We start from the raw sequence: 14,464 nt of genomic DNA, 5'->3' as shown, positions 1-14,464 counted from the left end.
TGTGTTGCCAAATAGTATATGGTATATACAATAATTTGATACTATGTTCTGATAAAATATTACTTGTCTACCTGTGTTTTGGATTTGGAATAATATAATGTCTGCATGGTTGCTTTTAGTGGCATGATGCTCTCAAAGCAGTGGCTAGGCTGCCAACAGGAATACCAAAGGAGTGGAGGAGAAAGGTAGGTAGAGCTGTACTTCTCACAAAATATGTCCTATAGATATCAATGAGCATAGCTTTCACTATCAGATAAACATTTGCATTTTTTGATATAAACACTTCCTGCTGACTTTAACGGTGAACATGGAAGAATCGCTTCGTGACCAGCTTAATGTGAAGGCCCTAGTGTAAGATGAAAAACTGCTCTTCGCACCAGTGGAGATAACTTCTACAGAAGTTTTAATGCTCCAGGTTAGGTACTAGTGAAGTTATCACAGTTGCTAGTGACTGATAGTTGTTAAATTTGGTCTGGTCCTTAAGTGGAGAGAATGAATTCAAATTATATATCTGAAAAGGACTGGGAAAACAGGCTGGTTCCTAATGTGCAACAATAGAGGGGTTGCCCATTAATGTCCAATTAAACAGAATTATAGAACGAAATGCACAGGGAAACCACAAATCTTAAAATAATAATTTGTTGCTTGTGTATTTCACCCAAAGCATGTACATTTGTCTAGTCCACAGTCATTCTATTCTTAGCCATGAGACCAGTGACTTATTTTCTGTGTGAAAGGCACATATGGGTTACTTTAGTTTGGCAGATAGCTTTTCTTTATGTGTCCTTTCTGCAAGTTGTAGAATTTTCCCATACAAATAAAGGGAAATGCAAGTCTAAAGGCCACTTACCATGCTGTGGATAGCATTTCTGTCTAGGAAATGCATGGAAAGCTTGCCAGTGAGTCTGCATGCTAAAACATAGAAGTGTGTGTCACGTGGGTTTCATGCTCTTCTGACAGAGATGCTTTTCCTGTGGGGAAAAGTCTTACTTGTTTGATGTGCAGCCCTGAGAAAAGTTAGTGTGTGTGTGTGTGTGTGTGTGTGTGTGTCAGAGTAAGGGCTGTCATATTGTCAAAACGGACACTCAGGAGCATGAAGGAGGACATATATTTTTCTCCCCAACAAAAGTTACGTAAGGAACCGTTGAATTCACACTTCGATGTCTCCACACACAGGGCTCCTCTTCAGGCCTTTGCATAATTAGCACAAAGGTTTGAAGGGCGTTTCTAACAGCGTTCAGCTGAACATGCTTAGAAGCCTCCATGAGATTGGGAACCCTGCCTTAGAATGCATGACGGTCTGAAGAGGAGCTCACATGTGGGGGTGTTGGGCATTGGGCTTGCACGTGTGCCCCTCCTCAGCTTTTAGCCTTTGCATGTTCAGGTGAATGAAAATCTGTTTTTAATTTTGGGGTGCTGTGAGTTTTATTTCGTTGTATTTTATGTTGCTTTTGACCGTGGTTTTATGAGCTGTTTTGTATTTTAAATTGTTCTTATGTTTGCTTATTCTAAGCTGCCCAGAGAACTTTCTTATGGAGTGGCATACAAAAGTCATGAATGAATGAATGAGTGTCTGAGAGTGATATGAGATACATATTCTTATGTAAAACCTTCTATTTCAAGGAGGGATTAAATGGTTGTAATTTTTTAAAGGTCTGGCTCACCTTGGCAGATCACTACTTGAGGAGCATAGCAATTGACTGGGATAAAACTATGCGCTTTACTTTCAATGACAGAAGCAATCCTGATGATGACTCCATGGGTATTCAGATTGTAAAGGTATTTCAAAGCTTATTAATTTGTTTATTAAATTATTTATGCTGATATCATAAATGATAAATCACTGCTGCTTGTTTGCTGGAAGTTATACTTATATTTCTTATTCATCAGAAGAGGCTGGACAGTCATCTGTCAGGGGCGCTGTAGTTGCATCCTGCACTTCAGAGTTTGCATTGAGCAGGAGGTCAGACTAGATGATCTCAAAAGACCTTTCCAACTATGATTCTGTCATCTACTTTTTTTGTCAGTGATTTTTTGTTGATGATTGACACCTGTGTAGACTATACCAAATGCCTGATTTTTAAAATAACTGCAATATCAAGAGAATATAAAGTTTTTCATATATCAGAAAACTGATTGGATTATTTAGTTAAAAATGAGTTTTTAACTAAAGTTATGCCTACAGTTTTGTTCTCATTGGGTTGTGTCTGGGTTATACCACTTCAGGCTGCAGGTGAGGGCTAATGTGATTAATATAATAAGGGTTAGGCTAGAACGTTTTCCCAGACACATTAGTGTTCTATTTTCAGGGCTGCAGGGACACATTAGTGCTCTATTTTCAGGGATTGAGGATGGGGAAAGATATTGCACAGCATTCATCATCAAATGAGACCCCACCTGCAGTCTGAAGTAGTATAGTCCAGACACAGAACATATAGACCAGAACAGAATGGAGACAGGTTTATTATTCAGGGGGAATGATGACTTAGTTTTATAGTAGAAATAATATTCGTCAATATTCTGTATGAAAATACTGCTCCAAACTGCTAACTTTAAATTATAGTTCTTATTTGTACAGTGCCACATTAAAAATTAATGCGTCTCCTTTGTCTCTTGCTCACTGATGGTTTATAACCTCCAAAACTATGTAACGCTTGGGAAATAAAGTGTGGTGTTGGTTCCCTCCCCTCCTTCCATACTCTGATGTCTAGTTCTCATTCATTTACTTATTAACATCTAATAGTATCAGAGAAAATATATCTGTGTTTCTTCCCCTGCCTCAACAAACATTAAAAAACTGGTGATAGTCTGGAGAGTTGGATGTGGCAATGAGAATATTGGTCTAGACCCAGGTTAAAGACTTCACTCAGTCATGAAGCTCACTGGCTGATGTTGGCCAGTTGCTGTCTTTTGGTCTTACCTATTTCACACGGTTGTTGTGAAGATATAACTGGGAGTAGGGAAAGAACCATTTTCAGTGCCTAGAGCTCTTTGAAGGAAGGGCAGGATAAAAAAATGTAACAAAATGAAATGCATGGTGTGGTTCAGTAACCCAGGCTTAGTCAGTAGAAGACAAACCTAATCATCACCATTATCATCATCCCATAGTCAATGTTAGGAACATAGGAAGCTGCCTTGTACTGAGTCAGACCACTGGCTCACTGACTGGCAGAGGCTCTCCAGAGTTTCAGGCAGGGTTTTTTTCTGCCCTACCTGGAAATGCTGGTGATTGATCCTAGGATGGTCTTCATGGAAAGCATGTGCTCTACCACTGAGCTATAGTCCCTGGTTCTGCCCTGACCTTGAGCAAGAGCCCACAGGGCACACCATCTCACCCAAGGGCGATGCAGTGTAGGCAAGTAAGTTAGAGGACTTTCAGAGAGCTCCAAGTGAGCCATGAGTTCCTCCAAGGTCTGAGTTCCAAATGAGGACTCCTTTATGCTTCTCAACCTAGACTACCCTTCTCAGACTCCATCTCTTTCTGTAGGGTGGTCAGCTGAGAGAGCTAATCCCCTAGATGGGAACCTAGCACTCTGTCAGTTCTCTGTTAGTTCCCTCCTGTTTCATTGTCTGTTCTAATTTGGATCCACCAGAACAGCGTTTAAGCCTTGAAAAGCCAGCTTGAGTGTAACTTTCTTGGTAGAAAGGAAGGGTACAGATCAAATAAAAATAGAGGCTGGAAGATCCAGTCACATGTAAGAGAACTGTGACTGGATCTTCCAGCCTTTATTATTTATTTGATTTGTATTTATTTGATGTCACATCCAGCATGCCCTGAAGGATGAGCACCTAGTGATTTAGTGGAAGTTCTCATATTTTCAGGCAGTTTACTTGTCTCCCTTGAAAGGCCAGCAGTGTACAACTGAGGCTACTTAAGACATGGCTTGTACACTCCTGCACTTGGAGACTGTCCTTTTATTTTCACTGAACCTTGCCTGCTGACTCCAAAATCATTGGATCCTAAAGTTTGTTGCATTTAGTTTAAATAGCAAACTTTTAAAATTGCAGCATTTAACAGCTTTATGAGATGCCTATCACCATCAGTGCTAAAGATTACAGTTTGACCAGTATAAGGCCCCTGCTCAGTGTTTGTTTGAAACTGGAAGGAAAGCTCATTCCCTTAAGTCACGCTGGTATCTTCATTTGTTCCTTAAATGTTAGTTACAAACACTTCCTCAGAATGCTGCTAGGTCTGTCTTCCCTGCCCCAGTGTATTAACTTGGGAACAAGGAGACAAAAAATATAGCAGCTGGTTTCACATCCTGTCCTAAGATTAACTGCTTAGGTATTAACTGCTAACAGGAAAAGGAGGGGCCAAAACCAACTGTCCAGTTTTCCATGAAGAAAGAATCCATTTTCTACATTATTATTCTTTGCTATCATTGTGTACTGATTGGTTGTAATTGCTTCTTGTGATGCTGAGTCTGTTGGCTGCCTTGAGCATGCAAGTGCAAAGGTGGAATATGAATCTAGTAAAATACTTCATATTAGAATTTGGTATTCCTAGTTACAGCACAAAGTCAATTTACCTCAGAAAATAATTTAAAAACATGATTGAAATGGGAGAGTATGCTTGTATTTAATGGGATGTGGAAGACATAAAGCAAGCATATGAATCATTTGATCCCTCTCTTTTTCTTTCCTTAGGATCTTCATCGAACTGGATGCAGTTCTTACTGTGGCCAGGAGGCAGAGCAAGACAGAGTAGTATTAAAACGGGTTTTACTGGCTTATGCTAGGTGGAACAAATCTGTAGGATATTGTCAAGGCTTTAACATACTAGCTGCCCTCATCCTGGAAGTAGTGGAAGGCAATGAGGGAGATGCTTTAAAAGTGAGTAAAGATACTGAGCATGTTTTTATCCTCATTTAGCCTTGCTGACTATTAAAATAGTTCAAGGGAAAATAGCCCTTTAAGGCTAAAAGATGTATCTCATCTTTCTACATAAGAATGCCAATTTCTGTGTTGGAGATGAGAGTCTACGCTTGTTCATGGGTCATTGTTCTCTAGGGGAACAAATAAATATAAAATTAAATGCTTACGTTTATAGAAGTAGAAAAATGCTTGGGAAATAATTTGTGCTAAGCACCATATGACATTTACTAACTACCAGTGCTTTTCTGCTTTGCTTTTAGATCATGATTTATTTAATTGATAAAGTGCTGCCTGACAGCTATTTTGTCAATAACCTTCGAGCATTGTCAGTTGATATGGCTGTGTTTCGAGACCTCCTAAGAATGAAACTTCCTGAGCTCTCCCAGCATTTGGATACTCTTCAAAGAGCTGCCAACAGAGAAAGTGGAGGTAGACTTCCATACAAATGCCATGCAATTATTTTTCTCATTAGTTTTCTGCTTATTTGTTCCTATAATGCATCAGAATGCATTTCCTTGCCTTGAGAACAAGTAACAATTAGAATGCATCAGATCATAAGGCTAAAACCATTAGTATCATTTACAGCTGGCAGATGTTTGAGGTGGACTGAATGAACATGGATTTCTAAAGCCCCATAAGCAGTCATGTTGGAAAATGTCAGGAATTTTAGTTGAGCGACAGTGTCTTTCTTCAAAGTGTCTGTATGCATATACATAGCCTTTCCTGAGTAGTCTCTGCAATTCTGCATTAGTTTGAGCTCTTTCATCTATTCTTTTCTTCCCCCGCCCACTGCAGATGTGTGTGCAGGTTTGCATCAGATATTTGTATTTAGCAAACCTGATCTTGGTGACAAAGATTTCTTACTAGTTATTACTATTCCAATTGGGGAAGATGCCGATTCTTTTTTGTAATTCATGTTTTTATTGAGTTTTTCTTAGTTTATATTAACATAAACTAAATTAATGGTTTAGAAATTAATATAAACAGCCCTAAAAACAAAAAATAAAGCTTAATAAAATAAAAAGCCTGATAGGGATAGGAGGGGTGCAGGGCAGTGTTCATAAGTTTTAATTTTCAGTTTTGGGGTTGTCATGAACAAAATATGTTTACATTCAGCTAAGCATAGAGTTTGGTATCGACTTATATCTTGATAAGCTTCTAATTTATGTAAACTACAATATATAGTTTACTTTTCCAGTGTTGTGAAACAATACGTTTGGTGAACAACAGGGTGTGGCTAATCCATTTCTGCTGTTCTGAGTTCCACAGTAGGGAGGTATTCTGTCAATGCTATTTTGTCTGTGAATTTCAGGCCAAGCTGATATAAACAATGACCTCTGTCCAGAATTGAGAACAGGGTAGTGCCACATTATGTGTGTTAAGGAGCCTTCTGTATCAGTGCAACACCACCAATGGAGGAGAATAACCTATCTTTCTTAAACAATTGTAAAGGGGACCAATGTGTTCCGCACAACCATTTCTGTGGTATGAGACATAGTCTCAAATCTAGAGTTGAGATTTTATTGAACAGAGCACAGCCTTCCACTGGGTTGGAAAAATTCAGTTATCCAGTTCCCCGTTTCATTCTGCACACATGAGCGTTGTATCAAATTTAGTTCTAGCCATAGGCCAAATTGTGGATACTGTTTGGTAAACAATGTAGTTCCTCTAATATGGAGGGGGGCAAATTGAAGGGGTTAGGAGTACCATGGTAGGATCCAGGAAAGTCATATTTATATTTCCCCTGATATTACAACTTATTTAGCAATAATACATTTCCCTTTCTGTAAGATAAAGATAATAGAAGAGAGGCACAGCCACAACATGCATATAATAATTTGACAATTTTTATATGATTTTGAAAATATAATCTTTGGGGTTTTTTTTCCTTTCGTAATGTTACCTATTATTAACATATATTGGAAACTCTTTGAACAGCAGACTTTTTTTTTTTTTAATAAATGAGTACAGAACTGCACTTTGAATTCCATACCTTACCAAGATTGTAAGATCAGAATTCAGAGAGCCTCATTGGTGTCTACCCTGAGAGGATCTTGCAATCTAAAATTACAGAGCAATCCTATGCACGCCTGCTCAGAAGTTAATCCTATTGAATTCGGTAGGGATGACACCCAGGTAAGTATGCATAGGATTGCAGCCTTGGACAGTTAAGAGAAAAGGGAAGAAGGAAGGAGAAAGCCAAGGGTAATAGGATGATTGTGCTGATGAAAGCAGGTTTTTGGTCAGGTCCACCTGCCTGATCCGGTCACCTGCTGCGTTTCTATTCAGTTTATGATGTCTGTGCAAAAGGCATGTGGGGAAAAATCCCCCCAGATTTGGCATTGGTAGAAACTGGAGCAATGCTGTCCTCTTGAGGAATGTTGCCAGCATGTTAGCCTTTTCTCTTAGCTTCTCTAAACAATAGCAAACTAAAAGCTGAATACAATGAAATCATTCACTACCATAATACAATTCTATATCCCCCCCCCCCGCCCCACACCTCTGTTTGTTGTATTAAGAGAAACACCTTCAGGGAATAACTACAGGTGACATGTGATGTGTTCTTTTTTTTTTTAATTTCAGGTGGTTATGAACCCCCACTTACAAATGTCTTCACTATGCAGTGGTTCCTGACCCTGTTTGCTACATGCCTTCCTAACCACACTGTTCTAAAAATTTGGGATTCTGTATTCTTTGAAGGGTCAGAAATTATACTCAGAGTAGCACTGGCTATTTGGGCAAAGCTAGGAGAGTAAGTATATTTTCAGTCTGTGTGTAAAGGGAAACTAAATGTAAGAATTATTTGGAGAAAGCGCTGTGTGAAGTCATATTAAAGCACTGGAAATAATGTCTATTCACTTTCCTTTGCAGGATTCTCCCCTGCTAAAGCACAAGGGTTACTTTTTCTTCTCCATCCTAAAGGACCAGTGCAATACCCCTTCTGGCTTGGAGCTATGTTATATACAGTTCAGTTGCTGGGGGAAGAAGGCAGCTGATGGGGTTGGGCCTAAAATCTTTGCCTCAAGTTGAATTGCTCTCTGCAGTGATTCACAGAACTGGATTACCAGGAGACCATCTATTGTGTATAAGATTGGTGGACAAACGTCAGGCTTGTGGGATCTATCTTGTTTTTGATTAGAAGGCTGGGTTCACACATAATGCTAACCCATGGTATGGATTATTGAATTCTGGGTTGTCGTATTGTGCAACCCCAGCTGTGCTAACAAACCATGGTTTGCTAACCATGAACAAACCAGAAAGATAACCCTTGGTTTGTTCTTGGGTTATGAGCTCTGGGTTATTTAAACCATGGGCTGTTGTTATGTGTGAAGCCAGATCCATGGGTTGTTTCAACAGGCTACAGATTTTTTTTTAACTACAGCACTGCATAGGCATTTGTGATACAGAGAAAGGGAGCAGGTAAAGGAGGACCAAAACAAGCAACCCATGGATTGAGAAAGCAAACCATGGTTTGTGTGTTCATCTGCCAGACAAACCCTTGGTAGAAGAACAAACCATGGGTTAATCATGGGTTAAATAAACCATGGGTATGCATGTGTGAATCAGGTCGAAGTCTAGGACCCTGAGGTCAACCAACCAGAGCCAGACTAGGAAGGCAGACCTATGCTAAGAATTATGGAGCACGTGCCCCCGAGCACATTCATGCTCAGCCCAGGAATTTGTAATTAATACCAGATTCAGTTGCACAGGCCCTTTCACACCAAAAATCCACTCCTGGTTTTTCTTCAAGCATGAATTTCCAGAAATCTAATTTGAAAGGAAAAAGTGGTTATTGTTAATTGGGAATCAGAAATGTTTGCTGAGTGAGCAAACCACTCAGAGATCTACCAGTACATCTGAACTACATTCTGCCCACTCCTGGTGTACAAGATTAATGTATTAGCTTGTATATTGCAACAGTGTCTGAAACACTCTTTCAGATCACTGCCTCCACATTTTGTGAGTTTCAGGATCATGTTTTTTCAGTAGCAGTAGTGGGCAACCTGGGGCCTTCAGATGTTGGGCTCCAACACCCATAATCCCTGACAATTGGCCGTGTTGGCCGGGGCTGATAAGAGTTGGACTCCAGCAATATCTGGAGGGCCATAAGTTGCCCATCCTTGAACTAATAGGAAAGCCATAGTATTTACACGATATTTGCAACCCTTAACGAAAAGCCTAAGGAACACTCAGCTATTAAAGGACCCTTTGTACTCAAAGAAAATAAAAAATGTTTATTTATTTTGGTATTAGTACTAATAAATATTCTAGTGCCTCTCAAAAAAGCTGATTTTAAAAGCTTGTAGCAAGGGCTTTAAAAATCATTTCCATCTTTTGTGAGGAACATGAATAAGCTTTCATAAATAGAATATCAGTCACTGTGTTTAGATTCATGCTTTTAAAAGATAAATTAATAAATGATATTTTGAACAATTCTATTTATTTTGCCAGTTAGTTACATTTAAAATAAAAGACCCAATCCTCATGGAATTAACTAGTTTTTGTCATTGACTTCAAGGGTAATTGCAAGCAGAAGCCTATTACTTCAGCTGGAAAAATGCTTTGTTGGATTCTGTAACTGTTTCTGATCTTTTCTTCTGACACCCACATTCTTTTGCCTTCCTGTGAAGGGAGTTTGGCTGCAAAATCTGTTCCAGAATTAAGACAAAAGCTAATGTAGTGCTGCTTTTAAAGAAGAAGTGAACACTAATAAATAATGATTTACAAATTTAACATCATAGGCAATTCTACCAGTTTCATGTTGTATTTTGTACTTTAAAAACAAAATTTAGTTGCAAATCAATATTTTTCTAATTTTTAGAGCAACCAGTTGGAATGCAAGCTTGCTCAGGATAATTTGACTTAAATTGGAAACTTGACTTACAATTTTTTTTCTTGTTGATTTAAATGGCTTTGATTGAAATCCATCCATCCTGCTGGCATAAATGTTAGGTATTCTGGTTGCAATCTGAGTTTTTAAAATTCATAAGTCAAGCCAGAGGAGAACCTTTTGCTTGGGTCCTGAGTTGCCCTTCACAATCCAAGGGCTCCTTCTTTTTGCAGAAAGGATTCCATTCCAGCAGAGGTTCCCACTGACAGAAAAAGGGGGAAATTTTTACTCATTCCCTCTGAACCCCCCTATGCCACCTCCCACACTGTTCTGGAGGGTCCTCAACCTTTCAGAGCAGATTGGGGTGGAGAGGAGACAGCAAAAATGGCCTCTCTCCCCCTTCTGTGATTTCCATTCAGAGGAAAATGTTTAAAAACAAAGGATAATTCTATTCCTGTATTACATTGTTAGAAATCAAAAGTTTACCATCCTAGGCAGCTCATATTCACTGAAACCTGAATTACCAAGATGCTTTTCAAGATGGGATATAATCCTTCAGATGTGCTACTGGTTTATAAGAAATTGCACCAGGCATAATCCACTAGGATTTTCTTCTTATCGCAAATCTAAGAAAAAACAAGATTGGAAGGGATGACGATGATGGTGATAGTGATGATAGTTCCCCTGTGGAAGTCAAAAGAAGGCTTTCAGTGGCTTTTTAGCAAATAAAGTGGTATACAAACATTAATAATAATAAAAATAAAAGCTCCTCTCTCACTGGATTGAAGCTATTTAAATATTAAAGCATTCCATCTATATTGTATCAAAGTTTACGGTGTACATTTGTGGAGACAGCAGTCTAGCTTTTCCCTTAAATGGAATGGTTAATATTCTTTCCACTTGAGATTTCCCAGGAATATTTTGGGGACCCACTTACTTGCATGCTACTTGATAATCAGTGGTTCCCTTGTGGATGGAAAGATTAAACAAAATTTCACAAAAACCTGTTGGGTTGCATAGGCATTGCAACAAGGAAATCACTGAATGGAAATGGGATGAATCTTTTCCTTCCTACATTTAAGGTTTACGTCCCATCAAACATTTGGTAACATTCCCCTCTACCTTCCCTATTGCCCTGTGCATTAGAACTACTCACTACTCCCAGCATAGTTGATTAGTTTGATCATAGTTCACAATACATCACCTACAGTTGATAATTGCTACACAGACAGAATAAAAGTAAAAGACCCAAAGAGAGTGCTTTGTTCAGCAATCTGTTCTCTTGAAAATTATGTAGCATGCTGCTGAAAGACAGATGAATGCAGATTACTGTGTTATCCTCTCTGAGTACAGCTATTTGTGAATGTCTGCCTTTCATAGAACAGAGCTGTTAATATAGAGATTTCTTCCTCCTATAATAGTTAATCTAATGTAAAGTTACTCAGATTATATAACATGTTTAGATAATGGAAATATCTGTGTTGTGATTCAGGCAGATAGATTGTTGTGAAACTGCAGATGAATTCTATGGCACCGTGGGAAAGTTAACCCAGGAGATGCTTGAAGACAACCTCATTGAGAGCAATGAACTCATGCAGGTTAGTAAAATAAAAGGTGAATCTAGGGCAGAATAATCTTATTCCAGTTGGACATAGTGGATTTTTTTCAAGGTCTAACATTCTTTGAGGGGAGGAGACTGTAGTTCAATGGTAGAGCACATGCTTTGAATGCAAATGCACCTTGGTTCAATACCTGATATCTCCAGATAGGGCTGAGAGAGACTCCTAGCTGAAATCCAGGAGAATTGCTGCCAGACCATGTAGACTACGTTTCCCCAACCTAGTGGCCTCCAGATATGATGAGCTGGAACTCCCATCATTCTCAGCCAGCCTGGCCAGTGGTTGCACTCCAACACACTGGAGGGCACCAAGTTGGGGAAGGCTGGTTTAGACAGTATCGAACTATATGGACCAATGGTTGACTTTATATAATGCAGGTTCCTATGTTCAAAATAATAATTTTAAAAACCTAGCAGAAGCTCTCAGTGCTCTCCCAAATCTTATTGAAGCAGAGTGTTCTATTATTAACAATATAATTTATTCTTGTACAGTTTGTTTTCTACCCAACTTTGGTGAGAACATTAAAGAACCTTATGAATAATGCAACTCTTCTGTGCTTTTAAAATAAAATGTGGTGTCTTCCCACATAGCCCTTGAAATATGCTTTTACAATGTCTCAGATGTCAGTCTGTATACTGAGAAGGGTGTGATGAATGTCAGTTTCAAACTGCTGCCTACTCTGTTATGAATTACATTTCTTGAGTTGGTTTGATCTGTGAAATTAAGATGGCATTTGTCATAATGACGTTGGTCCACTTCAGATAAGTTAGAGATTCATGAAGGTATGGGAAAGATCCAACAGCGCACTCCCACTAGTGCTATTGACGTTGTGCTAGCAGAAACCAACACTTGCGCAACATCAGTAGCGCTTCCTGGCACAATGATTTCCCCTGGAAACCAGTCCTGCTTGCAAGCATGGCTGACTAGGGATGTACGAAAATCACTTACCTGTTCACGGATTATGTTTATGGTGTGGGGGGGAGGCGTTCCGTCCCTCCCCCCAGAATCCTGGACGGGGGGAGAGGTGCTCCATTCCTCCCCCCTGGAATCCTTCGCGGCCGGCTGTGCTCCGCGGCAGCTCTGGGGAGCAGCTGGCCAGGCCCAGCCAGGCCAGAGCCGTCCGCAGCCAGATTTCCGGCCGCGGAGGGCTCTGGGGAAAAGAAAAAAAAAACCGCGTACGCAAATGCTACAGCCGCCGCCATTTGCGTTCCTTATTTTTGACGTCTTAATCTACGTAAATATTTACGTAGACTAAGACAGCGAAAATAAGGGGAACGCAAATAGCGTAGTGGACGCTATTTACGTTCCCCTTATTTTCACCGTCTTAGTCTATGTAATTATTTACGTAGACTAAGACAGCCTCAAATAAGGAATGCAAATGGCGGCGGCCGTAGCTGCCGCCATTTGCGTACGCCTTTTTTTTTTTAACCCAGTCCTTTTAGGCTATGTAAGTTTTTACATAGCCTAAAACGTCTGGGTAAAAAAAAAAGGTGTACGCAAATGGCGGCGGCCATAACCGCCGCCATTTGCGTACGCCTTTTTTTTTTTTTACCCAGACGTTTTAGGCTACATAAAAACTTACATAGCCTATCACGTGTGTATAAAAAAAAAAACCAAAAAAACTGCAAATGGTGGCAGCGGCGGCCGGTCGGAAGACCAGCTGCCACAGCCGCTGCCACCGGAGCTGCCGCCGCCCGGAAGATCCGCCCCAGGTAAGTCTCATCCCGGGGGGATCCGCGGGGGGTGGCAGGCCATTCCGCCACAGATTTCGGGGGGCCGAATGCACTGGCATTCGGCCTCCCCGAGATCCATGGCGGAATTCTCTGCCATCCCTATGGCTGACAATGCACAAGTGTTGGTTTCCACTAGCACATCAGTACTGCTAGCAGGAGTGCACTGTTGGATTGGGGAGGGACCGTAGTTCAGTGCTTTGCATGCAGAAGGTCTCAGGTTCAGTCCCCGGCTTCTACAGGTAGGGCAGAAAAAACTCCCGCTTGGAACTCTGGATTGCTGTTGCCAGTCAGTATCAAAAATACTGGGCTAGATGGACTAGTTGCCTGACTCAGTATAAGGCAGCTTACTATATTTCTATGTTCTGGGAACAGAACGTGAGATTCCTAAAACTCATTTACTGTATGTAATAGAAGGCTAGCCTCAGCTGTTAGTTGGAGCTTACACAACAAGCCACTTGCAGCCTCCCGGCCATGTATAAGAAATTAATAAACATCCTGTTTTTACTGCCTGCCTAGGATTGCAAAGATGGGAACTGTTAAACTCCTAGTAGGACGCTGCCTATAGCTGGAGGGTATGTTCAGCTTGGTCAGTCAAAAGTGCTGGCATGCTGTAGAGAATAAAATGGAACAGTGTTAAAATACTTTAAACATTTGCAATGTTCACCATGTTAATTTCTTCACACTAAGGATCAATTTATGTTAGGCTGTTTTTTAAATTTTATTTTTACAGAAGATAGTATTTTGAAGATGTTCTGGAGGAAGTGGTGGTCAAATATTACATTCTGGAAGAGTAACCATGTTAGTCCGTTGTAGCCAAAAAGAGAGAAAAAGAGGTAGTTTTGTTTATACCCTCAACCTCTGGAAATTGGTAACATAGAGAAAAAAGTTAATGGCACCATAACAGTTCCATTTAGGAAACAGATTTTTATGGAACAGATTGCTATTGGCATAGAGTATAAATTATTTCCAGGTTTTCCCAGAGTTCTTCTCCCTAGGGCAAGGATTGCAGTATATTGTAATGAAGTAGGAGAAAGTGACCAAATTCCATTAAGGAGAAAGAGATGTGGGGCTGGATGTAGTTTTGCCTGCGTTTCTCAGTCTTGCACAGCAATATTACTTAGGCCCCCTTTTTGTTCCCATGTTTGCAGGTGTTGTGCGAATGCACAAAATGGAAAAGACATGTTATGTTGCAGGAGTTTTGATGCACACTCCTGACTGATGCGTGCATAAAGGAATCTCTCAAGAAGGGCTTAATGTTTAATTGCTTGCACTACAACATCAGGGTTTTCCCCTTCTTCAGGCAAGAAGTATAGCATCGGTTTCTATGGCAGCTTTTGTGTGTTAAGTACAGACCAAGCACGTTTGCTCACTACTTATTCATTCAGAAATGTATCTTAATTGAGAGA

At 40.1% G+C, this 14,464-nt stretch overlaps 1 protein-coding gene across 4 annotated transcripts in view; it reads left to right on the top strand.

The window, feature by feature from the left end:
* Positions 1-14,464, top strand: part of TBC1D30 (TBC1 domain family member 30) — a 65,233-nt gene that overhangs the window by 41,071 nt on the left and 9,698 nt on the right. For all 4 annotated transcript variants that reach the window (XM_084810582.1, XM_084810585.1, XM_084810583.1 and 1 more), the window contains 6 exons: positions 120-185; positions 1,654-1,779; positions 4,648-4,833; positions 5,136-5,304; positions 7,459-7,627; positions 11,199-11,304. In XM_084810582.1, the coding sequence (XP_084666708.1) occupies positions 120-185; positions 1,654-1,779; positions 4,648-4,833; positions 5,136-5,304; positions 7,459-7,627; positions 11,199-11,304 (822 nt within the window). The remainder of the gene's footprint in view (positions 1-119; positions 186-1,653; positions 1,780-4,647; positions 4,834-5,135; positions 5,305-7,458; positions 7,628-11,198; positions 11,305-14,464) is intronic.

Source organism: Heloderma suspectum, chromosome 7 (genome assembly GCF_057233095.1).
Source record: "Heloderma suspectum isolate Gila_16-S chromosome 7, 16-S_ref, whole genome shotgun sequence".
Lineage (NCBI taxonomy): Eukaryota > Metazoa > Chordata > Lepidosauria > Squamata > Helodermatidae > Heloderma > Heloderma suspectum.
Note: the sequence above shows the minus strand (reverse complement) of the source record. Positions and strands in the feature narration are given on the sequence as shown.